A 27725-nucleotide genomic window follows, 5' to 3' on the forward strand; every position below is an offset into this window, starting at 1 on the left:
TCTGCTCAGAGACTATAGGAAAATAAATATGAAAATATAAATACATTTTATATCTTTCACAAAGAGCCACCATTTATCATTTACACACCTTTCCCACAGCGATTATGAGTGGCTATAATTGGCAGTGTTTTATGCATATTAATTAATTAAGGCATTTGCAAGTCGAATCCGATCGTTTTGAAAAGCTGCCGGCCAACCTATTAATTAGCAAATTGCTTAAATGCCGCTGAGAAGAAAAAATACAGAGCCACAGCCACAGCCAGAGCCATCAAGTACGCAGTGTGGGCTTGATTGTTTTTTGCATTTATGGCCGATCAAATGAATGATTCTTTTATTCTCGAACTGAAGAAGCTGCTGATCACAAAATTGCATTCTAATTTAAACGGCAAGCAAGCATCGAGTATGTTTAATGACTTGTAGTTTGTCAATTTTTTGTAATGTTTTTTTTTTGAAAAATGTAAATAACGAAGAGGTTGCAGCTGAGCTTTGAATAAATTTATTGTTCGACTGATCAAATAAACATATCTTTAGGTTATTTGTAGTTTGTATTTGATTTTCCCACGATCGGATACAGAAAGGGGCGGCAATTGCCATTTAATTGAATTTCTGTCAGGCCGGAGGCGGGCCCAAGACTTTTTAATTAGTTTTCTCAGTTAATTAAAACACTTAGCAAACAAAGCGACCAGATTTAGTTCCACACGCACTGAGGAGGGGGAAAAAAAACAAATGAGATATGAACTAAGGTGAGGCCGTAAATAAAGCCTGAAAGCCAGCCTCCGAATGTCAAGCTCGGGAATTGTCAGTTTCTAGATAAACAAACGCATAGCCAATGCAGAAAAATCACTAAATGGATAGAAAAAAAATGAGAAATCAACCCACGACGGCAAGAACCGCTAGCGGACAATGACCATGACTGTTTGGACGGTTTTTCGTTTGGGCCGGGGCTTTCGGAGTGGTAAGACCAGCAGTCTGGCCACTAGCATTACCGTTAACCATGATGAATGGGGGGCACAGTGGTTGTCTGCATAGCAAAAAAATTAAAATCCTAGTTAAGTGGAATTTTTATGATAGTCTTGCGATTTTTAATATTTTTCTATTGTTTTTCTTAATAGTTTCCAATCTTTTTCTTTTGAATAGTTTCTAAACAAAAATATAAATATTTATGGTAGAAAAGAGAACTATTAAAGTCAATGGGTCATAGAATACTTGGTCTTGGTCTGGAAATTATTCAGTTAGAAGTTCCTAAAAATATATAAGAAAATAATAATTATGAAATAATAAATACTTCAATTGACGATTTTTCTTACTAATTAAATCAATTATAAATAGCGTCCAATTGATTATACTTAGCTCTCAAAATTATTTTCCAAAATTATGCCATGGAATATTATTAAATAAACCATCTATTTTATGAAAACCTCTTTAAAATATCTCAATAAATATAATTATGATAACTAATAGAGTTCAATAAATGTTTAAGTAAGCTCATACCCTCGACTAATTAAATAATAAAATTATAAATAGCCATCGAACAGCAATTTCCAAGCCATTAACATGATAATAAAATCACAATCCCAGCCCAGCAGAGACAATTAAAGTGATGTGGCTAATGAGAAAATGAATGGGTTATTAAAATTCATAAGTATTTGTATCATTATTGGCCACATCCAGAAACGTACAATGACATACCAGTGAGCCGCCAGCCAGTGTCTCGGACAGGTGTGGTGTGAAGTTTAGACCAAGTTTAGACCGATAGACGCCCGGGGCGGGTAATTAAATCATTTGCTGGCCGTTTCACTTTTGGCCAAGTTGGCAGTGGGGCGTTAACAAAAAAATTAAAAAATAGAGGCCCATAAATTGTATTTCTTAAAAAACCTGTCCAATTAAAAGTTTTTTAAATTCTTCAGGGAAAAGGATACCCAGCCTTCAGTCGATTTCGAAATGTCAAAGCTAATCGAGGTGTGTTTGAGGAATTTGTGGACTCAGCGAGTCACCTTCGCCCGAATGGGCTTGGATCTGCAACCTGGCCAGGGGAAACGAGTCCTGCGATCTCCTCTCCTCTACGGCATCATGGTCCTGGCCACCAGCTTTGAACTCTGTACGGTGTGCGCCTTTATGGTGGAACATCGCAATCAGATTGTTTTGTGTTCGGAGGCTCTGATGCACGGCTTGCAAATGATTTCCTCAATTCTCAAGATGGCTATCTTTCTGGTTAAGTCCCAGGACCTGGTTAGCCTGGTCAGGATGATTCAGGCACCGTTTCAAGGGGAGGACATCGGTCTGGAACAGTGGCGCGTTCAGAACCGAAGAGGCCAGCTTCTGGCAGCCGTCTATTTTATGATGTGTGCCGGGACGAGTGTGTCCTTTTGGGTGATGCCTTTAGTGATGACTCTGCTTAGATTTTATAGAACTGGAGAGTTTGTTCCTGTTAGTTCCTTTCGAGTGCTGTAAGTTCTAGGTTTCTATAACAATGGTATATCCTTTTAAAGAAACTCCTTTCAAGCCTCTTAAAATCACGATGTTGTCTCTTTCCAGCCTCCCATATGATGTCACACAGCCCTACATCTATGCCCTTGACTGTGGCCTTATGGTATTCGTCCTGACGTTCTTCTGCTGCTCCACCACTGCGGTGGACACACTCTACGGGTGGTGTGCCCTGGGATTGAGTTCCCAATACCGCCGTCTGGGTCAGAAACTAAAAATACTTTCCGAAAAATCCGATCCATCGCGAACCGATCTGGGCTTGAGTGAACTATTCTCGGAGCATGCTCGTCTCCTTAAACTGATAGGATTCTTCAATGCCAGCTTCAAGGAGATAGCTTTCGTGGAGGTGCTGGTGATCTGTGTCCTGTACTGCTCGGTGATCTGCCAATACATCATGCCGCATACAAATCAGAATTTCGCCTTTCTTGGCTTCTTTTCAATGGTGGTGACCACTCAGTTGTGTATTTATTTGTTTGGCGCCGAGCAGGTGCGTCTGGAGGCCGAAGGATTCGCCAGGGAGCTGTACCAGGTGATGCCCTGGCAAGGGCTAGGACCAGTTCATCGAAGACTCCTGCTGATTCCATTGCAACGTTCGCAGAAAGACACGGAGCTGGGGGCTTATTTCTTTCAACTGGGAAGGCCTCTTCTGGTCTGGGTGAGTTTTTTTGTAAATGCATGAATTAATACTTAATTTTCATATATTTTTTATACTTTATAAATTTGTTGTATATATTTGCTATAGATTTTTAGGACAGCTGGCTCGTTTACAACTTTACTAAATGCTCTCTATGCCAAGTATGAGATAAACTAATAATTTTGGCTGGTTTTCTGAAAAAATGTCTAGTCTTGAACAGTCGTGAAAAATATGAACAATTATTGGTAAACTAAAATAAGTAAAATATAATTTTTTTTTTAAATAAAAATACATGTTTATTTTGTCTAATATATTTCTTTACTTAAGGCTTTACTTTTCTATTAAAAAGTAGTAGTTTGGTTTTCACTTCTTAATCTAGCCTTTTAATTCCCCTCTCGATTAAAACCCCTCCCTAGTAAAATAAAAGCCATCCTTAACTTGTTTTTATTTCGTTTTTATTTAGGTTTAAAATTACATTTAACATTTCTCGTTTTATGTACACACACATAATAAAATTATGCTCAATTAGACAAAAAATAATTACATTAGATACGCGTATAGAGGCATACAGAATATGCCCATGGTATATATACTATACATCCGATCTGAAGACATATGTATGTATATATATATATAGAGTAGACTACTGGCTAATTTTAAGTATTAACAATCGATGCGAGACAAAAAGCAGACAGAACAAAAAAAAACACACACTCTAGTATTTATGAATGAATTACAAATATTTTGTGGAAATGTGAAGAAAAAAGGATAGTTATGGGAGGACTTGAAGATATAGAACTCTTTCTTTTTTTGTTTTGCTTTGTGGTAGCTTGCATTCATCTCGAAATAAAATAAATAAAATCTAACAGTTGGAAAACGATTGGAAAGTCGGATGGGAGTCCTTTGAATTTAGCTGAGAGCTAGCAGAGGCTCCAGTTCCAGGGGATCCTGCGTCTTTTTGGCCACCACCTTCTTTCTGTACTTCTTCTGCAGCTTCGTCTTGGCCAGCTTGGTCTTGGCCTTGGAGCTGGCCTTGCTCTTGGCCAGTTCCTGCTCCTTCTCTTTCTCCCGGTCCAGTAGCTCCAGCTGCTCGAAGATGTTCTTCGGATGCGGATGCGAGTGCGGGGCTGTCGCATTCTTCGCCGCGTAGACCACCACGAACTGGGAGAAGGCCGAGTCGGCGGGCGTGTTTATGTCCGCAAAGTCCCGGAAATTGGCGAACTGCTCCTCGGGATAAGTGTATTTCTGGATGAATCCCTCGGAGGGACGACCGTGTCCGTTGTTGGCGTCGCCGTAGATGTAATCGCTGTTGTCCTCCGGGTGGTAGGGCATCTCCTCCTCCGGGTAGAAGGTGCCACCGCGCAGCACTCCGAAGTCTCCACTGCCCAGGATACTGGCATCAAAGTTCCGCTGCTGCTGCTGGTGCGCCTGCTGGGCTTGCTGCTGCTGGGGAGTGGGTGCCTGCTGGGGACCAAGGAGTGGCAATGGCAGGGAGAGGGGAGTGCTCTCCGAGACAGGACCATGACCGAAGTAGGGACGAGAGTGGCCCAGAGGCGGGGCCTCGTGGTAGAAGGGAGGGTAGAAGTTCTGGGCCGCCTGGGAGTGCGAGTCCGCATCAGAGGATCTGGCTAGGAGTTTGGCATTCGGATTGGCGATGGGGCGGAACTGCTCCTCCTCGGGATCCTGCTGCTGGCTGGGAGACTGGAACTGTCGGGGCTGAGCCCGGGGCAGGATCCTGGGCTGCTGGTGCTGGTGAGTCTGTGGCTGCAGCTGCGTGGTCGGTGGCATATGGAAGTGCTGCTCATGGGAACGCAACACTGTGATTGGCGAAAAGTCATTCGGCTCCATCAACATATCACTGTCCTTTTCCGGGAACTCAACTGAAAGACACAAACAAAAAATGCAATTTTGAAAAAGAGAAATCATTTGAAAAACATAAGGGTATTCAATAAAAATCATCGACCACTTCGGGCCGTTGAAAAAGCCTCAAAAATACTGTCAAGAGGCTGGCCAAGTCTTTCGGCCCCAAATGTGAAATGTTTGACGTCGAGTGGAGAAATGGTTTGGCGAACATCCTCAAGTGATCATCAAGCTTGAGGTTCGGCTTCAGGCTGAGCAGGAAGCACGAAGATGCCATTTCCTACTTGATGGACAGGAAATTTGGGGCCTATGGGGGTTTCTTTTTCTTTGAATGTTTTAAATATTTGTTAAAGAAATTATTAGATTTATAAAGACAAAATCAGAAAACTATGCATTTTCAAATAGAGAATCAAATAAAAAAAACTAAACTAATATAAAAGGGAATGTATATAGAACACTGATTAAAGGAGAATAAAATAATTAACAAATCTTAGTTGGTAATGGAACTAGTACTATAAAAAATATCTAAAACAAACACTCAATTATGTATTAACTTTTAATAAACTGAAACCAGAGTCCCAACTTAGCTTCTAACCTGTTGAAATAGTCGCCACAAAATTAATCCAAGATCGCATTCTTTTTGGCCACTTTGACGGCAAAGGAAAAAAAACAGTTAACACGATGCGAAGTTGCCTGCCAACTCAATTACACTTGGCCAGCTCTGTCTTTTTATGTTACTGATTTTTTTTTACCCCTTTGCTTTTTTTTTTGTGGGTTTTGGCCAACAGTCAAATGTCGTATCGATAAAAGTCGATAATAATGTGAGCTGGGCAGCTGGCATAAATTTTATGTGCTTTGCGGGCCGAGTTCTAGGCATAAATGTTTTGGCCCCAAACCGAGCCCCACCCTCTTGGCCGGGAGTATGAGATTTGTGTATTTCAACACAATTGTGCCGGCTACTCCAACGCTTGTTGTTTATATTTTTTGGGATTTTTTTTCGAGTTTTTTTTTTTTGAGAAACATTTTTGTTAAAGTTTTCACTGCATGCAACACCCGCTGGTAGTTACATTTTTGCGACTACAACTGCCAGTCGAACATAATGAGTTTGTTAAGTGTAATTGGTAGTACGGATACTTGGCTCAGAGCAAAAACTGTTTGATTTTTGGCTCTTGATAGTGAGCTGCTACCCGAAATGGGTCAGACATATAGTGGGGCCAGGGTATAGATTACTTTATTATTATTTATTTGGTTGGTGGTGGCACGTTTTGGCCATTCGATTTGGCTAATTTACGAAATTGTTGCCGCTGTCGCTGCTGCATGGATAATCGATCACGGCCACAGGACAAGTCGCAACAACAGGACAACTTGCCACAAACCCCACATTTCATTGTTTTCATGTCAAATATTACAAAATTGTTGACCAATTTCGTGTATTTTCGTCTCGCGAGTTCATCAATCATGTGAACCAAAAAAAAAAAAAAGCCTCGACGCCACCCGACTTTCTCTACTCAAGTACCTTTATTTCCATGCCTTTGGCCAAGTTTGTTTTGATCTCGAAAAGCGGCTATTTGCTTTTTATTTTTCCACTCCATTGGTAATGCCATGCATTCGAACCACAGAAACAGTGGCTAATAAGTTCAAGTTTAAGAGAACAACTTTTCAAACAGAAACATTTCAATAAACTAAATTAACTTGTTGAACTGAAGGTGACACATGCCGGCGCCATAAAAGATAATGTATATTCTGTAACTTGAATTATAAACAAAATTCCAAAGATTCTAAGACTTAATTATGTGAGGTTTTCAGGTTAGTTTATAAAATAGTTATAGGTGCATTTTTATGATTAAAACTTCATATATGACTAAAAAGATACTCTTATGCGCCTAATTCTTTCTATAAATATGTATTCTCTTATATATTTTATACAAATTATAAAATTATAATTAAATTATTGTTTGCCAATTATGAAAGTGTTGAATAAAATATGAAACAAAAATATTTGAAAACTGGAGTAAACCCACAACATGATGACCCTGATGACGATGGCGAGATGTCGATGTAAATATAGATGTTGCTGCACGACAGTTGAGGTACCACGGGGCGTATGCGTTAAATTGAGCGCGTCGTGCCCACCAAAAAAAAAAGTATTACAAAAAAAAATACAAGTAAAATAAAAAATAAGAGACTATACCCCTGGGTGTGTGTCTAAGAGCCCTCCAATCCCCCCAAAGTATGTATATATAGAAAATATATATCCATATAACAGCAGTGTGCGATCACCATGACATGAGCATGTATGTCTCGACACTTACAACTGAAAAAAAATTGCACATCGTCACGGGTCTTCTTCAGTTTCATGTACAGTGCGGTACGTGAGTATAAATGCGATGCTATCTGATTGCGATGTGGGCGTCAGCCGTATAATTAACACATTGTTATTGTTCGTTGGTGTGTCGCGTTCGCGTTCGCGTTGGATGTGTTGTGTTGTCTGTATTGTTGCAATGAGTAATGGAGCAATGGGAAGCGTGTCTAAGTGGGCGTTAAATGGCCGCCTCAATGCGTCCATCATCATCATCATCATCATCGTCAGGGTAGTCATTACTTTTATCATCATCGCCATCTGCAATCATCTTGGGCAGGCCCACTTATCGCGCCCCACCAATAGCTGTAAGTGCAACCCAACAAAAAAAAATCAAAGTGGAACTCCTCAACAAAAAAAATAAAAAAAAGACTCTCGAATCAAGGTGACATACCACAAAATATTATTTTGATTAATGATTTTTATTTTTGATAAAATGTAATATTTCAAAATCTTAAAAAAAATTCTCTGAAAAGACCAATCTCTACCATTTAACTTTCAAACACCCATTAAAAAAATCAACTTTAATTAAGGTCTAGCTTTGATTATAGTTATCATAACCGACCAGCCCATAAAAATCTCTACTCGATCACTCACGGCACTCACTCATGATATTCATTCCATATTTTTTCGAATTTTCTTATCCATTTTCCCCATCGCTCGTGGCACAAATGCCTGGAGGCACTCCCCACTTTTTTATTTTGTGGACTGGCACCCCAGGCAGACCTCCCCTTTCGTGCCTCATTATCCGCACGGCATCTCCTGTGGCAACTCATCAGCTGCGGCATGAAATTTTCCGGCACTTTTGTGGCACTTACAGCGGCGCATGCGTGTAAACACAGATCAGGTCGTGGGTTGTTTCGTGTCTCGACAGCTTTTCAGTTTCAGTTTTCAGTTTTCAGTCTCTTGCTTTTCCAAATCCAACTTTTCCTTAGCAGCTCATAAATTTCCAAATCAAAAGAAAAACTAAAGGCCTTTACTTTCACAACAGGTTGAGATTTATTTTTTATTTTTTAATAGAGGGGCTTGGGGTGTTGGGTATAAAAATCAAATCCAGTCAGTTGGTTGTCTGAAAGTTGACCCTTGTAAGTCAATGTCAAAAATGATGGATTTTAAGCTGGTTTTTCTTTGGTTTTCTAATAAATTTGATTGATATTTTCGAAAGTGTGAGGGAGCATATTGGTCCTAACAAGTCTTATTCGTTTTGTGTCATACACAATTTTTGGTTGAAAAGGTACTCATTTTTAAGGCACTTTCTTATTATTTTAATAATTTATATACAAAGACTTAAATCTTTGTTTGTTTCTAAGACAAATAGTCTTTATTTTTGAAACCTTTTGACTTTTAACATTGCACACCTATGTATGTATATAGAAGTAAAAAATGTTAGGGATCTTGTGATAGCTTTTTGTTAGCTACAAGTCTTGACATCCGCCTTTAACTAGAGGCTAACTAGCCCACTCATATTCATAATTATAATTTTTAATTTTCTCTCGCATTGTGATTTAAAATTTCCTCATTAACCTTTGCCATTTTGCCTCTAGAGTTGAGGGTGTTGTGTTTTTTTTTTGTAGTTTTTACCATGACAGTTGTCGTCGTGTCTATTCATTTATTTATGGGATCGTTCCAGCAGCTGGAATACATAACTAAATGTTAGCAATTAGCTGATTTTTATGTTACATTTTAACGACAGCTTTGCCCCATACCCCATACCCGCGTAGTGTCGTTATTTCCATTTGTCCAGTTTTTATGTATTTTTTTTTTATTTAATTTTTTTTCATTATTATTTTTCCTGCAACTTCTTGTCATGTTTTCCGCATTGAGGCGAGCCAACCTTGAAGCACGTATGTAAGCTGCTGCTGCAAGCCACTTCATTTGTCTTCATTTGCAATTCGATTGCACTTGACTTGTGGCCGAAAAGAATCTGGCCAGCATCTGGGCAATAGACACGGCTATAATGATGATGACTCAGCTTGAACAATTCTTAACTTTTAGCCGGCCGGCGATCCAAACGGTCAATGTCAGCTTGCACTTTTTGGATAAAAAAAAATATAAAAAATAAAAATTACACAGAGTCCAGTCGTTGAGAATCGCATTTCAAGATAAACCACTTCGAGCCAGCACATGCTGACCATTAATTGTCAATAGTAATTGCTGGCAAAGATGCTTACACGATCTGTTGATCGGCAACACGGCGTATACGCGATGCTATAAATTATCAAAGGTTGTGGTTGTTTTTCCACTGAGTGGGTGCGCTAGCTGTTCATTATGTTAGAATATATCGTTTCTATGCCATGGTCTGGGACAGCTTACTAGTGACACACAAAGAAAAAAACTAATGAAAACTCCACACAACAATCAACATACAACAAAGCCACAAAGCAACACAGCATCTCACTAAAAGCAAAACAAACACAAAAATAAACTTGACTGCCATTTGCAATGTTTGCTGTGCGGTTTCGGGGCATAATTAAATTTGCATTTTTCTCATCGCCTTTGGTGGCTGTGAAAATCCGTCGGTCGAGGTTGCCACAAGCGAATTGCTTTTGCCTTTGGGTGGGGCACGCCCCAAATAACAAGCTACAAAATTAAATGAAATATAATAAAAGTGAGGATGAGTACAAGTACAATGTTACGATATAAGCTATAAGACAGTCAAAATCTATCCTTGGCTTTTAGAGAAAAAAAAGGTTAAGCGAACAATAAATTAAATCAATAAATTTTTTTAATTAACAGTAACAGTTAATGGAGATAATGAATAAAGGTTAAAGATTCTATACAATTTTAGAGAATAGTTGTTAAACTATAACATATATCTTGATGAAATAATTCTCTATCTTGTAATAGAGAACTCTGTACATATCTCTTACAATTTTTAAATATTTTTTCCCTGTCTCTATCTCTGGTAAGGTAACCCTGAACTTAGTATAAGTAATTTTTTATTTTATCCCATCCATCAAACGCTTCAATTGCCAACTGGGAGTGCTTCACTTGCCTTGATCCACTCCAAATCGCATCAATCCCTTCTGAGTCTGAGTTTTACTTCCGCATTGGTCAGTTAATTTTTGATTTCCTGAGGCAGTCGCGAGCTGCGGGTCAAAGTTGGCCCAGCCCATCGCCACGAAATGAGTATTAATAATCACCGGGCCCGGGCACACTTGAACTTTAAAGTTCAAAGCAAGTGGATGACATTTAACTTGACCAACAAAGGCAGAAGAATTCTTCTTCATGTTGCGTTTAAAATAAGCCAAATGTCAAGCTTCCAAAAAAAAAAATAAACAAAAATGGAAAATCCAATAGCTAAACAAAAGACTCAAGACACGAACGTGATTACAATTGCGAAGCCACAAGGACAAATGATCTAGGGGGTGGTTGGGCTGGTGGGTTGGCGGTACGGGTAGTGGGAGTGGTTCAATTATGCGCTGCACATAACCCACCATCAAATCGGGCAGAGTGGAGTTTATGGCATGAATACCCATTCGGCATGCAGATGGCAATTTTCAATTCGCCGCCAAAACAAATGACATAGAATTAAATTCATTTTAGCTCCGACTCTGTCTTCGCAATCATTTAGAATGTCTTTGTTTTTTTTTCGATTTGTAGTCTTTTGGTTTCGGTTTCGTTTCGAGACAATTATGGCAGAGAAGAGGTTGGCTGTTGATAAATGAGCTTGCTCCGATTTGAATAACGTGCTCTAACTTTAGCATTGGAGTTAATTTCAAGACACATGTCTCTCGGCAATTAGCCATCTTTTAGCCATGAGCCAAGTCAATTTTGTTTCAGTTTCGCTTTCAGCCTTTTAGCCTCTCAGCCTTTTAAGCGTTTTATATTATTATCTTCGGCTATGGTCTTAGTTAGCTGCGAGTTACAGTTTCGTGCCTGGAATGAAAACAACATCGCCGTCAACTCAAAACTATGCATAAACAATTCAACTTTATGCACTGACTTTGTATAAATCTTCCACTCAACGGTGTGTGCACTGTCTCTGATTTATGGGTCTGGCGTAGTGCCCCGTCTTATAAATAGCATCCATAAAGTGTCGTCGTGCTACCCAGCCCCCTATTTCCCTTCTCTCCCAGCTCCAAACTGTCTCCGGCTACTGGGTTTATTTATGACAACTTCACTCTGCGGCATGAACTTTAATTGAGTTGCCTTGTATCGTATCTATGTATCTGGGTATCTTTGTATCTTTTCTCGCTGCAAAAATGGGATAAATCAAAGTTAGTCACAACACGATTTTTCATTTGATATCCAAGACTCAGAGGCTTGAATCCGGGAAATGGATTCTTTGGTTTATAAAGAGGAATAAACTATACTACAAACTAGCAATCTATAACCAATCTAGCATAGCCTCTAGACTTAATCAAATTTTAAATTTTAAATATGGCTATGGCTGTCTTAATTTCAAGTACAACTTATAATTGCTTTGTAATAATAATTACTTTCCCGCCCCAAAAAAACTGAATCCAAGGTGACCCTATACCTGTAAGCGTTAAATTTTAGTTCCAGTTACCATTCTTTGGAGTTCTCCGCACTAGACCCCGACTAACTTGGCTAAAAAGTGTTATCATTAAGCCGATTTTGACCCCGGCATTGTCATTGAAGTGATTCATTAAGCTGCAGTTTTACGCCAGACCGCGTTTTAGTTGTAATTAGAGCCCCCCGGGGCTATATATTTCCGGCTGACATCAGGGCTATTGTCTGGGTTAATGGCTTACAAAGCGTCAAGTGTTGTAATGGTCCAAAACGGCTATAAGCCAGAGAGCCCGGACTCCGGAGGGCAAGAAACCTTAGGAAATGGGGAATGTGTAAACCAATTTCGTGTTGGGAATGGGTAAAAGGTAATAGCACCTGCTATAAAGGGGGCTATAGGGGGCCCAGAGTATCATTACGATCTTCGCCTGACATTGGCCATTAACCTGCTATCGATCGACTAATTGAACATGACATTTTCCAATAAACAACAATTACTTAATGCCTGACCTTAGACAAGAGCCAATATTTTTTGTTTTTTGAAGAAACGTTTGCTTGGAAAATGCCATAAATTATTAGCAGAGTTAACCTGTCGAACGATCGCGCTGCGGTTTTATTTTTAACTTTTTGTAATTTTTTTGTCTTAACTTGGCGATGAGCTTCAATGTCAAAACCAAGCCAAGTACAACAATGCTAAATGTCAGACATATGGTTCGTGTGTTCTTGGTTTTTTGTCTGGAAGTAGAAAATGATTTGTTATGCCTTTTCACGAACATCAAAATGCCATCGTAACGTGCTGGAGAACACACCAGGTACCACATCCATTCGATCTGATAAATCAAATTTGTTTCTCATTTAAAGGGTAGTTAGAGCCAGATGGGGTATGAAAATGGCATTAAATAATAATGAATTATTAAAAATTATTAAGAATTATGAGAATCAAATTACATCAGTTCTTTCCAAGTCTTGAAATACTAGAAACTTGTATCTGATGTCATGGGAGACCTTGAATCGCTTTCACTTCCCTAATAGACTTTCAAAAATCCAAATCGAATCAGGAAGTTCTGTTTCTAATTCCCCAACAATTGATAATCCCCTAAAGGCCCGATTCAGTTCCAATCTGATTGCAGGGTATTATTGGCTGAAAGCCAAAAGCGCTGTGTGCCGAGAGCCGAGCACTTGATCTCCATTATGTGTATTTGTTACCATTATTAATCTAATGAAACTGCCAGTTAGTCACTCACTCGGTCGGCTTGGTGTTGTGTCTAGCGAGGTGGTTCGGTGGCTCAGTCAGTGGTTGGCTAAGAGGCAGTGGTTGCATTTTGCAGTTTTCCTGAGTGCCTCGGCACTCGCAATAATAGCATTTAAATGGCTCTTTTAAATATTATTTATGACTTGACTAACTATTGCATGACATAAATGTGTGTGACCCTCAGGGTCTTCCAAACACACACGTTTTTCAAGCAAAAACTATTACTACACTATACCATATAATAATGTAAAATAAAAGTATATATATATGTATATGTTTATATAATAAAAGGAGCAACCAGACAGAAAGACAGACAATTACCTTATTTGTAAAATTATGTTAGATCTGAGATTGCTGTGGCAATAAATTATTATATCGCAATCATTCTCGAGAGAACACTTTTCCCATCATTAAAGTCTTTGTCTTCTAATTCTTCCCTATCGCAGACTCATGATCATGAAGAATTCGTAGATATAATTATATATAATGCCGTCTGGCCAAGGACGGGCTAGTTAGTTGCGTTTTGTTTCTGAGGTTTTTCGCATTTTCCATACTTTGTTCTACTCACTGGCTCGCTGGCTCACTGTCTTACTAGTTGAATGAATGAATAACCGAATGACTGACTGACTCAATGACTGACTGAGTGAATGACCAAACTAAACATCATGCCCCACTGATCATTGTGCAGTGACTGAGCGCTTCGCTGGGCATCGTATCTCATGAGTGCCATTGGCTCATACTATTAGATACATACCTTTGGATATTTATTCTCGTTCAGAATTCGAATTCGAATTTGCCGGCTCGGGCTTCTGACTTTTGCAATAATCACTGTTCGAGCTGCGCCTTGGAGTGGGAGCTGTCAGTCGGAAATCGAGTCGGTCCACCAGTCGGTGGGTGCGGTGGACTGTGGATTGTTGGCTCCAAGAATCGATATCCCGACGATTTCATGTGCCAGTCAATCAAGTGCTTAGGCACACAACACAACTGGTGTTGCAACCTTGTTAGAGTTGCTATTTTTTCTTTAAATAACTAGTTGAAGGAGCGGTACATGAGTACTCCCTATTAGAACTAGAGATATACGATTTCAATTAAGAAAGTTTTACTTGAGCTTACTGGTACCAGAATCTTTTAAAGCTTAGTTATAAGTCCAGAAAATAAGAGACCATAAATATCCGGTACTTATACTTATACCTTTTCCTTTTTAAAGAAAAAACTAAACCCTTAGTCTAAAAATTATAGTATAGTTTCTAGGTTTTCTAAGCTTAATCTCTATTCATACATGTCATTTTCAAAGTCAAGAACAATCCCTTATAACTAAAAATAAAATCTATTACCCACACGTGCTGCATCATCCACGCCCAAAGAAATTCCGCTGGCAAAAAAAAAGAAACTGGCACTAATTACGGACAAGTAGAAAGGCGCTTTGGAATCAAAACCGAATCAAAAACACATCACAATAAATTCACAGACAATTGGCCTTTTTTAAATGTGCAAAATCCCGCAATGATTAACGATGCGGCTTTTTTTTTTGTACCATACTACTACTATTATTATTGGTATTTGGTGTGTTTGTTTGGGAATTGTGGATCGATTGCCGCCGAGACCCTTTCAAAATATTTACAGACAAGGGCGCACGCGCCCTAAGATCTCCGTCTCCGATCTTGGCAATTTCGGTTTTGACGGTCAGCGGCAAGTGAAATGAAATCAAATCGAATCAAATCGAATAAAATGAAATGGTATACTGTTTCGTTTTCGTTGTATGTTGGTCTGTTTGTCTGGCTGAATGGTTAATTAGGTTGCAATTGCACACTTGGCGTATGCGTGATATATCCATGATAACTCATTCGCCCCGTTGGCCGGCGTTACAGTAGTAAACATTCGAGCTTTATTGGGAGCACTGAGCACTGAGTCAGCGGCAAACACGTTTCCAGGCCAAAAGCCCAAAACTGGCCAAAAACTCTGGCCTGGAACCGTGGGGGCCAGAGCCGTGGCACGTACAACGGACAGGCGCACACTCGGACAAGCAGACAGGCGGACAGTTTCGAACGTTTTTCGCGCAATACGTTTTATTTTTGTCATTTTGGTCAACAAGGTTAAGGTTGAGTTGTACAAAAACAAAAAGAAAAAAAAAAAGAAATGAGATACCTTTAAATTAATTTATGTAATGAAGAAGTTCTCTACTAATTATGGGTTTATTTTTGTGCAGTGTATCTTAGACGATGCGAGGAATTGTGATTCTTTAATATCAGACATTCTTCAATGAAAATATTTTTTTTAAAAGTTTATGAAGCTTTAAGACTTATTATCAGCTATTGAGTCACAGACTCTAAAAAAAATAACCTGTACTTATAAAGATAAGTCTGCGAATGTATCTTCTTTTTTTATGGATATAATCTTTTGCAGTGAACCTTAGACTATGAATAGTTGTATTATAAAAGACACGTTTTAGTACATAAAAAAATATACTAGAGAAATAGTAAATACTAGATTTTAAAAACTTTAAACGCCCGGTACATGGGCTTTAATAAATACATAAAACAGTTACATAGTCTAACATGTCTCTAATAAATACCCGGTACTTAGAAAGATACTAAGATAGGAAGATCTCCTTCATTTGAATATAATCCTATTTCAAGACTATAATTACACGGTACTTGTGCTTTTGGGGTAATCACGCAAATAGCTTAAATAAATACTTTATGCAGTTATTAAAAAGACCATAAGCTATACTCTTCTTTTTTAAGATAATTTTCTTTTATTATTCGCCTCTTTATGTAAATTTTTTTCTCCAGTGCACTTCAATGCAAATCCCACTAGCTCAGTATTTTTTTCTGGGCAATTACTCGGTTTTATTAACTCGCCACGTCTGAAACACATATAAGTGGCCATATGTATCTGATCCGATGGCCAATACCTTTTCCGCTTTGCCGTTTTGTCGCTTTTCGCTGGCATTTAGTGGTAATTTGTTATGCAATTAATCTAATGGTCGAGCAGCTAACAAAAACCAAGAAAAACACGAAATTGCTTCGAGCCAAAAAGACCAAAAAGTTGGCTTTAAAGTGTCGAGCGAAAAGATCTTAATTTGGTTTAATTTTCAATTTGAAACTGAGAATGCCAGGTGGTGGGTCTATTTAAAAAAAAATGATTACTAAATACCAAAGATGATTTCTTTCGTTTTCATTTAATAATGATGTATGTTTTGGTCTTTGGAAACATTGTAATCTAAGCATGAAGTGTGGTACTTAAGGCCTGAGGCCTAAGGGCTACAAAAACTTCAAAAAGAGAGCCAAAAAGAAAAAATCAATTGACGGCCTGACAGCTGCAATGATTATAATGATGATTATTATAGGTGATTATGATTTGTTTGCCCAACGGTTGGCTCATCCTCCATGTACCATCTTCATCCCAACATCCCATTCAAACACCCTCCCCATTCCCATTTCCAAAAACAAAACAAAAATACCAAAATATCCCAATTCCGATTCGAATATTCCAAAACCATAACGAAAACTGATTTCTGATTGATTTTGGTTCGAGGGCTTTGGAGTTATTACAACATTCCCTAACTGATCATTATGGCCATAACGCAATTTGCATTCACCTCTCCAACGATCCATCCATCCATCTATCTACCTGCGTTTTGTTGTCTTTACAGTTTTATTATTTATTTTTGTTTCTCTTTTTGGATTTTTTTTTGAAGCTTTAGCTTTCGGGAAATGGAACTTTGGGGTGATTGATTGCAATGGGCAGCGGTGCGTGTCGAAAATGGCCAAAATGTCCAGTGGGCCAAACGCAAGCAATTACGCTGTTTAAGCCATTTTCCTCTGCGAAAGCCAAAGAAGACATCATTAAGTTCAAATTAGTCGATTGCCACATTCCCGACGTTTTGTTCAACAAATTGCGCCAAATATCCGAAAAACACAAAAGACATTCGAAAAAAAGAGCAAAACTTAAATAAAACTAAAAGTTTAAGGCTTGTAACTGCAATCCCAGTCGGCAAAAATAAAATGAAAAAATAGAAATAATTTTTGAATGAAAGCGAAATACACAAAACGCAATTAATCAGTTGGAGGTAGTCTACTAAAGTCAGAAAGTCAGATCTACGAAATTCAAATACTCTAAATGGGGGAAAAATATAATTTAACGTATTTGACAATTAATTAAGACAGTTAAAAAAGATATACACATATATTCAATGGGAAACTTATTATTATACCGCTAAATGGAATATCAATTTTGGTACTATTTTCCCAGGATATTTTTCTTACCTTCAAAATAAAAATACTATTCTTTTTAATAGCTTTTTAATTAAAAATCGTTATGGGATACATTTCAGCATGTGAAAATAAAAAACTCCCAAAAAACCCCTTGTGTCTTCCAATCTCCCAAAAACTCCTCCGAAAAAAATAAAGTGTATTTTTAGATAGGATTTATGTAAAAACCACCAAAATAAAGCTTAAAATCGCACCCAGCATGTCGCACATTTTCATTAATTTATTTTAATGTTGCAAATAAAAGCAATCAACAAAAAAAAAAGTTTAAAAAAATGCAAAATAAAGGGTGAAAAATAAAATCAAATGCGCCGCTGTGGGACTTTTGATTTTGATTAATTTCGGCCGCCACTTTCGCCCAATGTAGAGCAGCGATTTTTTATTAATTTGGCCAACAGGCGAGCGATATTAATGAGCTCGGGCTATGGCTAATTATGCCACCAAAAAGCCACCCACCCCTCCTGGCTTGGACTGGGATTATGTAAACGGTTTTGGCTAGTGGATCGAGATATAATTTGCATAACTCGATGATCTATCTGCCGATCGGTTTAATTTTTGTCGAATCGATTCGATTTCGGGTTGTCGCTACCGTTTGGCGATGTCATTTATTTAAGCCATTTGCCGCCCATTGGCCAAGTTTGTTCAATTGATTGATGGCGGCATTTCTTCTCTCAGTCTTTTATTTAGATTTTGGCTTAGATTTCGGCCAATTGCCCAATAAACAAATACGTTGGCCAACGAAACGCAAACACAGTGTAATTACATTTTTTTTCGGCGCAGAGCGTTTCCCATTCCCATTCGAATTTAAAGGTTAAGACTCACCATTTAAATTTTAACAGCCCCAGTCCCAGCACAATGGAACTTTGGCCAAGCCACCATCAAATTTTGGGGCTTTGTTCCAATTTTTTATGTACTTGGCCAAAAAGTTCAAAATGTTAATTGCTGGCAAAAAGGCGAAACGCCTTCGAGGCGACTCGTAAAACCGCAGAACTAGGGGATTCCCATTCTATATATATTTAATAAAAAATGAAAATTAGGTCAAGTATGCAAGATTTTGGATCAATATTTCCCACAGTAATCAGTCGGGAATATATTTTCATTTTTTTTGTTCAAAAGAAAACCCCCCATCTTGGTGCAATCAATTCATATTGGGCCATAATGCCACCCCCTGGGCCACCTCTTGCCACAACCACAAACGCCCACAGTTACGCCCACGGTCATACTTGCCACCGAAGAGTAAAAAAAAATAATGAAAATATAAACCAGTAGTAGGTACGTTGTTTGTAAAATTAACAAATAATAAATCGAATTTTTTTTTTTTCTTCGAACACATAACATAGTCTCAGAGTCGGTAGTAAGTTGCATGCCACATCGATTTTATGGCTTTTGGTTGGGCTTTTTTCGCCTTCGACTATTACGTTATTTTGTTAAATTTTATTTTCAGTTTTTTTTTTGTGTCTTGGAGAGGCCTTTTCACTTATTATTTCGCATACTTGTTATTATTTCTGTGAGTATTATGCGCGCTCATTAAATTTCATTCATTGTGCAAATGAATGGCAATTGTTGTTCAGTTGTTTGGCTGTTCAGTTGCTTATTTCGCTTCGGTTGCATTTTATCGCCTCGTTTCTTGGATCCAATGCGATCATTACAGCGATCTGGGGGTCTGAGAGCCGCCGAACTTGCCTCTAAATTGGGGGCGTCATCATCAAAAGTCCGATTGTTCAGTCCCGGTCATATAGTTTTGACAGGGCCCTGGGCTTTCGGGCTTTGGGTCTTCTGTCTCTTTAGGCTTTGGGCCTGGGAAATTGTCACAAGGTAGTCTCGAATTTGCGGTCTCGTGATGCAATCGCCTCTGTGGTCTCTGACTTTGGCCCAATGAGTTGCTAAATATTGAGACACATCTGTGGTGCACAAGTCTCCATATCTCTATAGCTCTATTTCTTTATAGCTCTATAGCTCTTTATCTCTGTATCTCAAAAGGCAGACAGTAAGTAAGTAAGTGAGTTCGTGTCTCAATTGCTTGGTGGTCGGATCATCTTTATTCGCGGTGGCACAGTGGCTGCATCGCAACAGAGTATTGAAGGTTTCGGAAAACATTGCAACAACAAATACAATTTGCAGGGGCTTAAAAAATATATATATTTAATATACAAGCCTTAAAGGTCCTCAAAAATTTAAGATATTTATTTTCTATTAAAAAAATGTATGGTGTCATAGATACTCAACTAGCATTTAAAAGCATGAAATAATAAATGTTTATATTTCCTCTTTAAATACCTAAAAAATAATTTAAATTAATTTTCCCAAAAACAAAACCCATTTCCCTCAGTCTATTCACTTTCCTTGTAATTTGAAATACTTCCTCAGAAAAATTCCAAGAATACCCATCTAATTCACACTGACATTTCATGCCTTTCCCATTATTTTGAAACAAATTGCCGGGCATTGTTTTGGTTTTCACTTGACCAGGAAAATGTCACAGTCCCAGGGAAACCTTTCCACAAAATGTTGCATGGCCTGGCGTGGCTCGGCAAATGGCACAGGCAACAGCAGCTCCATGACATAATGACACAAAGAAACGAAGGGAAAATGTTTTGGAAGAAGATGGAGTTGTCTTGCCATAACAAAGGAAAATTAACTCTGAAAAGACACACATACGTAGATATACGGAAGTCGGTTGGAAAATGCGGTCTGTGGGTCTGTCCGCAGGTTACACATTTTTTTTTTTGTTTACCATCTTACCAGCTTCAGGTCGAGCTATCCTATCCAGTAATTGCTGAATTGCCAGAAGATGTTGTAATCCCCCGGAGAGATGTCTCTGGGAAAATGTTTGCCATGGGCTTTGTCTTTCTGCCATTTCGCCCAATTGCTGTGTGAGTGTGTCTGGGCTCTTGGCTTTTGGCTGATTAATTTGTTGGCTTTCTTTTGAGCCGTCTGTATGGGCCGTCTTTTGTTCAGAGACGGCTTACTCAACTCTGCCCGACAAATTAACAGCTCGAGCTCAACATGTGAGATTTTAATTGAAACAGAAACTGAAACTTAAAACTCAACACCGAAATCATGTTGTAATCGGTTTAGCGAAATATGATATGTGTAATTTTTGTCTATATATATGTTTTCCTCTTATTTGTGGATAGAATTAACCTTCAAAACGCGACTTGATGGAAGTCGAAAACAAAACAGATATAGAGATAAAGTGAAAGTCTTGGCCACAAATCACAAAATCAAAGCCATTGGCCGGCAACGGTTGATGACTTTAAGCCACCAACTCCATAATTCTCAACTCTCCGCCAAACAAAAGCTCGGCGAAAAGTTTCACTTTCACAGCTGGCTAATTAAGTCACAGATACAATTTGAACTGGCGAGCTGCCACATACAAGATACTAAGATACTCGTTTGTAACTCACCATTATGTTGGACGTGTGCTTCCTGATCCGGTGGCTTGGCCGAAACCACGGACGTCTTGGCCAAGACTATCATTGCCAGGCAAATGCAAATCAGCCAATGACTCGGTGCTAATCCCCTGCTAGTCCGGCTGGAAGTATCTGATGATTTGGTTTTATCCGCCGGATGTGAAGTATCTGATGCCTGGCTGCTCCTGCAGCTGCTTTTTCTTAAAGCCATCATTAGGTTTTTAGTCTTTTGTTGTGGGGGGAGAGGGAGCAAATAATTCTAATAATATTAATATGATTTCACTTTTTTTTGTCACTCTTGTATCAAAAGGGCCACAAAAGCCACAGTTTCAAAGGCAGCTGCAACCTCAACAACAACAATAACAAGCAAAGACAACTGCAAAGTGAAATTTCACTTTCGGGCTTTCAAGTGGATTTAACTTGGCTCAGTCAGGCTCTCAATTCGGTTCGGTTTTGGGGTTTCGGCTCGACTCGAGTCCAAGAGCAAGTCTGCTCAGCCACACACGGACACCCAGTGATACCAGCACACATGCCTCCGCAGATACAGATACAAATACGGATGCAGGCACCGATATAGATACAGAGATACAAACTGCAGCCGGAGGCAACTTGGCTGGCTGGGGTCACGCACTCTAAAGCCTGCTTGGTAATAAATACCCTCCACTTGAATGGGTGTATTGGTTTTCAGGTAATAATACACTAGCAGATCCTTAGTTTGAAAATAAATATTATAGATAGATACAAATTTTACATAAATCTTGAATGAATTAAAATATTAATATAGTCTGAAGATTTTAAAGGATTTATATGAATATTATAAGAATAGAAAGGTATTTAGAAACTACAATTAGAATCTATTAAAGAATGGATTTTGTATAGATTAGATTTGAATAAATACTACTTTTGTAAACTGTTCAAAGTTGAAGTGAAGGAGGATATTTTTTAATCGAAAATATAGAATAGAAAAATTTAAAAAAAAAACTACAAATCTGACAACTTTTTTCTAGCAAGAATGCCACATATTTTTCCCAAACTTTCTACTATTTATTTAAAGCCTTAAGCTTTAATTTTAAGAAATGAACCTTTATTATAATTTCCATTCTACTACTACTGACCGACAGCTTATTGGCATTAAGTACTTTAATTCATATCTGATTTAAAATTAACTTTGTTTGAATGTAATTCATTAAATAAATATATTTTTGGAATATTCTCCAAAAGATTGTATCATCCTAAAAAATATTAAATAAATATCCATGTTCTTAGTATAAAACCAGTGCTTTCGACCATAAACACAAATGTGTTTTTAGCTGTTTAAGGAGGGTATTAGCCAGAAACATTGGACGTTGGCCACTAGAAATATGGTTTCTAAGTTGAAGCTATTGTGTTGCAGCTTGTTGTTGTTTGTTGTTGCTATTGTTGTTATGGCTGTCATCTTATCGGCTTCGCATAAAAGTCATAAAAATAAAATTTATTTTGTTGGCTATGAGCAGCAGCAACTGCAACAACAAATTAACTTGACTTGCAGCCAGTGGTGGCAGCTGTTTTTTTTGTTTTTATTTTGTTGTAATTTTTTTTTTGTTGTATATCTGCCACATGCAACACTTTCGCAACAATTTTATTTTGCCAGTTAGCTAGTTTATTGTTTTTTTTTTTTAGTTTTTATTGTTGTTCTTGTTTTTTTTAATAATAATCTGTTGTTTTTGTTGTTGTTATGCAGGAAACTATTAGCGCGGAACCACAACACACACACACACACAATGTTGCAGGGAAATCAAATCCGAAAACAACAAAATTGTTTCAATTCGAATATTTATGAAATTAATTTGCATTTCGTTAGTGTTTTGAGGAGTAATTATTTCAAGCACTTTTTTATTATTTTTTAATTTTTTTACAGTTTCTTAATGCGGAAATAGCGCCCCATCAACTTGAACACTTGAAAAAAATGTTTAAAAAACAAAAAGGCAAAAAAAATGAAAGCAATGGAGCGGGGCGACAGGAAACGCGCGTGAAACGCGAGCCAAACGCACCAAAAGGATTGCTTACGCGATTCGGGGGCGATTGCGAACGGGGTGGCGGGGGGAACTAGGTGGCGGCAAGGTAGTGCCTGATAGCACTCAGTAGTCGTAGTTGTTTTTATTGTTTATTTTAAACTAACGGTGGCGGTTTAAATCGCGGTTGCGGCTAAAATCGCGACGTAGACCAAGCGCTCGCTTCAAGCGCCGTCGACCAAATGAGCGGCGCGCAGGCGCTGTGTAAACTTTTAAGCCATTTACAGCTGGGCCAACACACACACTCACCAACACTCAGACACTGCGCTAGCGAGAGAGCCAAGTGGCCAAAAGAGAGCGCCACTTTTCATGAATGGAGATCGCGCGCGATCCATCAGCTGCTTTTGTCGCCTCGCCAGCCGCGGCCGCAGCCGCAGTGCGTGCCCCACAAAACCGGTAACTGTTGTACAACTAACTGTTTCGCCTGCTACCGATACTCGCTGCCTGCTACCGCTCCGCTGGGGTCAGCACGTGACGCGCCAAACAAAAACAACAACCATGAAGCATAATAAACAACATTTCCCAGGAACACTGGTTTGGTTCCTGAAGAAAAAGGATATTAACTAGGCATTTTATCTATTAAATTTATTAAAGTAGATGTCTTCAAGAGCTTTCGATATTTATTCGAAAGACGCAGAGGTAATAATATATATAAAAAATTGGAACATTTTAATAAAACCTTTTTTCTTCTGGTGAGATTTCTAAATATACCCCTTTCCCCAGTTCCAATAGTCATAACTCGGCCAATTCATGTCTGATCGTAAAATAGTGTACTGTTCTGAACTCAGTGCATCGAATACCTTCTTCTCTGATTCAAATCGTAACTTAAAAGTAATTTTAAAATTTTTCGAATTTTTTCCAGGGGTACGCCATGAAATTGTGCGATTTCCGAGTAATCCCCTTTCCTCCAGCTCCAATAGTCATAACTCGGCCAATTTATGTCCGATCGGGAAATAGTGTACCATTCTGAGCTCAGTGCATCAAATACCTTCTTCTCTGATTCAAATCGTAACTTAAAAGTAATTTTAAAATTTTTCGAATTTTTTCCAGGGCTACCCCCATGAAATTGTGCGATTTCCGAGTAATCCCCTTTCCTCCAGTTCCAACAGTCATAACTCGGCCAATTTACGTCCGATCGGAAAATAGTGTACTGTTCTGAGCTCAGTGCATCGAATACCTTCTTCTCTGATTCAAATCGTAACTTAAAAGTAATTTTAAAATTTTTCGAATTTTTTCCAGGGGTACCCCCATGAAATTGGGCGATTTCCGAGTAATCCCCTTTCCTCCACTTCCAACAGTCATAACTCGGCCAATTTATGTCCGATCGGGAAATAGTGTACCATTCTGAGCTCAGTGCATCAAATACCTTCTTCTCTGATTCAAATCGTAACTTAAAAGTAATTTTAAAATTTTTCGAATTTTTTCCAGGGGTACCCCCATGAAATTGTGCGATTTCCGAGTAATCCCCTTTCCTCCAGTTCCAACAGTCATAACTCGGCCAATTTACGTCCGATCGGAAAATAGTGTACTGTTCTGAGCTCAGTGCATCGAATACCTTCTTCTCTGATTCAAATCGTAACTTAAAAGTAATTTTAAAATTTTTCGAATTTTTTCCAGGGGTACCCCCATGAAATTGGGCGATTTCCGAGTAATCCCCTTTCCTCCACTTCCAACAGTCATAACTCGGCCAATTTATGTCCGATCGGGAAATAGTGTACCGTTCTGAGCTCAGTGCATCGATTACCTTCTTTCCTAATTCAAATCGTAGCTTAAAAGTAATTTTAAAATTTTTCGAATTTTTTCCAGGGGTACCCCCATGAAATTGTGCGATTTCCGAGTAATCCCCTTTCCTCGAGTTCCAACAGTCATAACTCGGCCAATTTACGTCCGATCGGAAAATAGTGTACTGTTCTGAACTCAGTGCATCGAATACCTTCTTCTCTGATTCAAATCGTAGCTTAAAAGTAATTTTAAAATTTTTCGAATTTTTTCCAGGGGTACCCCCATGAAATTGTGCGATTTCCGAGTAATCCCCTTTCCTCCAGTTCCAACAGTCATAACTTGGCCAATTTACGTCCGATCGGAAAATAGTGTTCTGAGCTCAGTGCATCGAATACCTTCTTATCTGATTCAAACCGTAACTTAAAAGTAATTTAAAAATTTTTCGAATTTTTTCCAGGGGTACCCCCATGAATTTGTGCGATTTCCGGAAATCCCCCTTTCCTCCAGTTCCAATAGTCATAACTCGGCCAATTTATGTCCGATCGGGAAATAGTGTACCGTTCTGAGCTCAGTGCATCGATTACCTTCTTTCCTGATTCAAATCGTAGCTTAAAAGTAATTTTAAAATTTTTCGAATTTTTTCCAGGGGTACCCCCATGAAATTGGGCGATTTCCGAGTAATCCCCTTTCCTCCAGTTCCAACAGTCATAACTCGGCCAATTTACGTCCGATCGGAAAATAGTGTACTGTTCTGAACTCAGTGCATCGAATACCTTCTTCTCTGATTCAAATCGTAGCTTAAAAGTAATTTTAAAATTTTTCGAATTTTTTCCAGGGGTACCCCCATGAAATTGTGCGATTTCCGAGTAATCCCCTTTCCTCCAGTTCCAACAGTCATAACTCGGCCAATTTACGTCCGATCGGAAAATAGTGTACCGTTCTGAGCTCAGTGCATCGAGTACCTCCTTTCCTAATTCAAATCGTAACTTAAAAGTAATTTTAAAATTTTTCGAATTTTTTCCAGGGGTACCCATGAATCTTTGGTTACCCCATGTAATTGCAAGGTTTATAGCTTCAGTTATGCCCATAGCTTGTTTAGAGTTTAAAATATTATAACCATAAACAAACATAAAAGGCAATCTTTAACCTTAAACACCTATTAGGCTTTATAGTTAGTCATTTCAAAAAACTTTTGAAACCAAATTGCTTACATTATTTTGTTTATTTACATTCACAATTTTGTTTACATTTTCCGTGGCCCATTACGAGTTGGCCAGAGAAACATAGCCTTAGGGATGCTTTAATTGGCCAATCGAAATAACCTCTTTCGCCATTTAGACCCAGAGGCTGCCCCGCCACCTTTTAGGCCGCATTTCTCCACCTGATCAATCTTGGCCCTAACCCTAAGCAGTATTGGTTTTGACAGCTGCTGTTGGCCAAGAAACGCACGCCGATAGGGACAAGTTAACAGGGCTGCGAAACTTTTGCATAAGATCATGATCATGTCCGAACTCCGGGCAGCAAACATGGCCAAAATCGATGGCCTTAACGAGCCGGAGAGGGTTAATTAATCGACACGGCCAGATGCGCCATCAATTGCGGTGTCTTGCCTTATCTAATCGGTCTCGGACTTGACCGTTCAGGCCATAAAAATGTTTGGGCCTTTGAGCCTTCAGTTTTAAGACTCGATTAGAGTCGATTACACACTCCAGATGATGGATCTGAACTTGGACTAGTTCGGTTGGGCTTTAATGTTATCTGAAATAATAATCTAAAGTGTTCTAGATTTGTTAAAAAAATTATAAACAAACTCATACAGATTATTCTGCCAAAACAAAATTGAATAAAATGGAAAGAAGTAATAACTTTTAAGAGATTTACTTCCTTAAAGTTTGTCTTTTTCCTCAAAAAGTGCTCTTAAAGTTTAATAGTTTCTTGTAAATTTTCGAATGACACTTTATATTTTCCAGACTTTGTTGACACTTTCATTTCTGTTAGAAAACACTCGATTTCCCTTTGATTTTTTTCCCCAAATCATAGCTTTTATGTGGGCAGTCGTTGGGTTTTTTTTATTTCTGGGGAAAATGTATGTCTTTGGCATATTTACTTGGTCGACAACACGGCGACATCTCTTCCGCCAAGGCGCCTCTATCTAATAGTTTTTAGCCCGGCTTTTAGCGTTAATAGCGAGTATTTTCAAAGTGGTGGGACAGGGGCTGAAGACGGGGGTATATTACCAGGAGAAAAGCAGCCAGGGCGTGCCCCAAATCAGGCTTAAAAAGCAATTACGCACTCTTCGCAGTTGTCGCCGATGTCGATGTCTGGATTGGAGTCTGGATTTCTGCAGCCATATACTTCCTGCTCCGGGGCCTCACAAATCTACGTATTTCCCCTCCCGGCTCCATAATTTTTTTAAGGCTGTCATTAAAAAGATAGTTTTCTTTTCTGCCATGGTTTTCCTCAAAGACTAGTTTGTTTTTTTTTTTTTGGTTTTTGCCTTCCTCGGGGGCCAAGTATCTGGGACTTGCCAGATACATTTGTATCTTGTCAGCCCTACGGATACGAGCGTTAAGACTTGAGATTTATGGCACAGTCCTGGTTATAATTTAAAAGGCATAGAAAACCCACGGAAAGAAATTCAGGGGGGCTATTAAAGATATAGAGAATTAAATAAATGGTCTTTAAGGATTATGACTTTATTCTTTTTGAGGTTTTTATTGGCTCTAATATTCATAATTGTTATAATTATTTTCTGTGTATTTTTTTTGGGCGAAAAAAAGTGCGAAAATCAGCTTGATGAGAAAGAGTCCACAATCAAAGTAGGAAATCCATCGAATGCAAATCGAACGCAAATTGAAAATCAAACTGGAAATGGAAATCCAACTGGTCTGTATCCTGAGTCTCTGTGTGGCATAATCATTACACATACACACACAGGTCCAGCATCCTTTTCGCAATCGAGTGCGAAACAGTGCGAAATATTAATAAATAATTGTGGCAATATTAATGAACCAACGATGGCGAGTTGAAAACGATTAGAGACTCCAAGTGGATCGAAATTTATGAAAGCTGACTCAATATTATTAATTATTTCTGGTTGGTTAGATAAAATCTTATAATTGATAACATGCAATTAAACAAATACGAGATTACCAAAGAGTTATTAGAGACAGGTGGGGTTTTGATTTTAAAGATTGCGATATTAA

General features: G+C 38.5%; 2 protein-coding genes across 4 annotated transcripts; one reads left to right on the forward strand and one right to left on the reverse strand.

Moving 5' to 3' along the window:
• The first annotated feature begins 1941 nt into the window (after positions 1 to 1941).
• On the forward strand, positions 1942 to 3355 carry Or1a (Odorant receptor 1a). The gene is made up of 3 exons (XM_017232553.3): positions 1942 to 2447; positions 2536 to 3139; positions 3227 to 3355. Exons 1-3 carry the CDS (start codon positions 1942 to 1944, stop codon positions 3293 to 3295), a joined length of 1179 nt encoding a protein of 392 aa, XP_017088042.1. The 3' UTR covers positions 3296 to 3355.
• A 253-nt stretch (positions 3356 to 3608) lies between these two features.
• On the reverse strand, positions 3609 to 22991 carry LOC108119384 (uncharacterized). Of its 3 annotated transcripts, none has more exons than XM_070281899.1 (3): positions 22793 to 22991; positions 20741 to 20972; positions 3609 to 4998 (listed from the first exon to the last, which is right to left on the reverse strand). In XM_070281899.1, the coding sequence occupies exons 2-3, from the start codon at positions 20958 to 20960 to the stop codon at positions 4028 to 4030; spliced, it is 1191 nt and encodes a 396-aa protein (XP_070138000.1). In that variant the 5' UTR covers positions 20961 to 20972; positions 22793 to 22991; the 3' UTR covers positions 3609 to 4027. The 3 variants fall into 3 exon arrangements, with proteins under 3 accessions (XP_070138000.1, XP_070138008.1, XP_017088045.3); XM_070281907.1 differs by having other exon boundaries at positions 22777 to 22991; XM_017232556.3 differs by lacking the exon at positions 22793 to 22991 and having other exon boundaries at positions 20741 to 20988.
• Positions 22992 to 27725: the final 4734 nt, after the last annotated feature.

This window comes from Drosophila bipectinata, chromosome XL, assembly GCF_030179905.1.
Source record: "Drosophila bipectinata strain 14024-0381.07 chromosome XL, DbipHiC1v2, whole genome shotgun sequence".
Classification (NCBI taxonomy): Eukaryota; Metazoa; Arthropoda; class Insecta; order Diptera; family Drosophilidae; genus Drosophila; species Drosophila bipectinata.

Bases quoted from the DNA above. Each gene is read 5' to 3' on its own strand.
- LOC108119384 (XM_070281899.1), bottom strand. From the start codon at position 20,960: ATGATGGCTTTAAGAAAAAGCAGCTGCAGGAGCAGCCAGGCATCAGAT. The intron at 4,999-20,740 runs GTGAGTTACAAA...TGTGTCTTTCAG, and splicing joins AGCACACGTCCAACATAATG to TTGAGTTCCCGGAAAAGGAC.
- Or1a (XM_017232553.3), top strand. From the start codon at position 1,942: ATGTCAAAGCTAATCGAGGTGTGTTTGAGGAATTTGTGGACTCAGCGA. The intron at 2,448-2,535 runs GTAAGTTCTAGG...GTCTCTTTCCAG, and splicing joins GTTAGTTCCTTTCGAGTGCT to CCTCCCATATGATGTCACAC. The intron at 3,140-3,226 runs GTGAGTTTTTTT...TATTTGCTATAG, and splicing joins GAAGGCCTCTTCTGGTCTGG to ATTTTTAGGACAGCTGGCTC.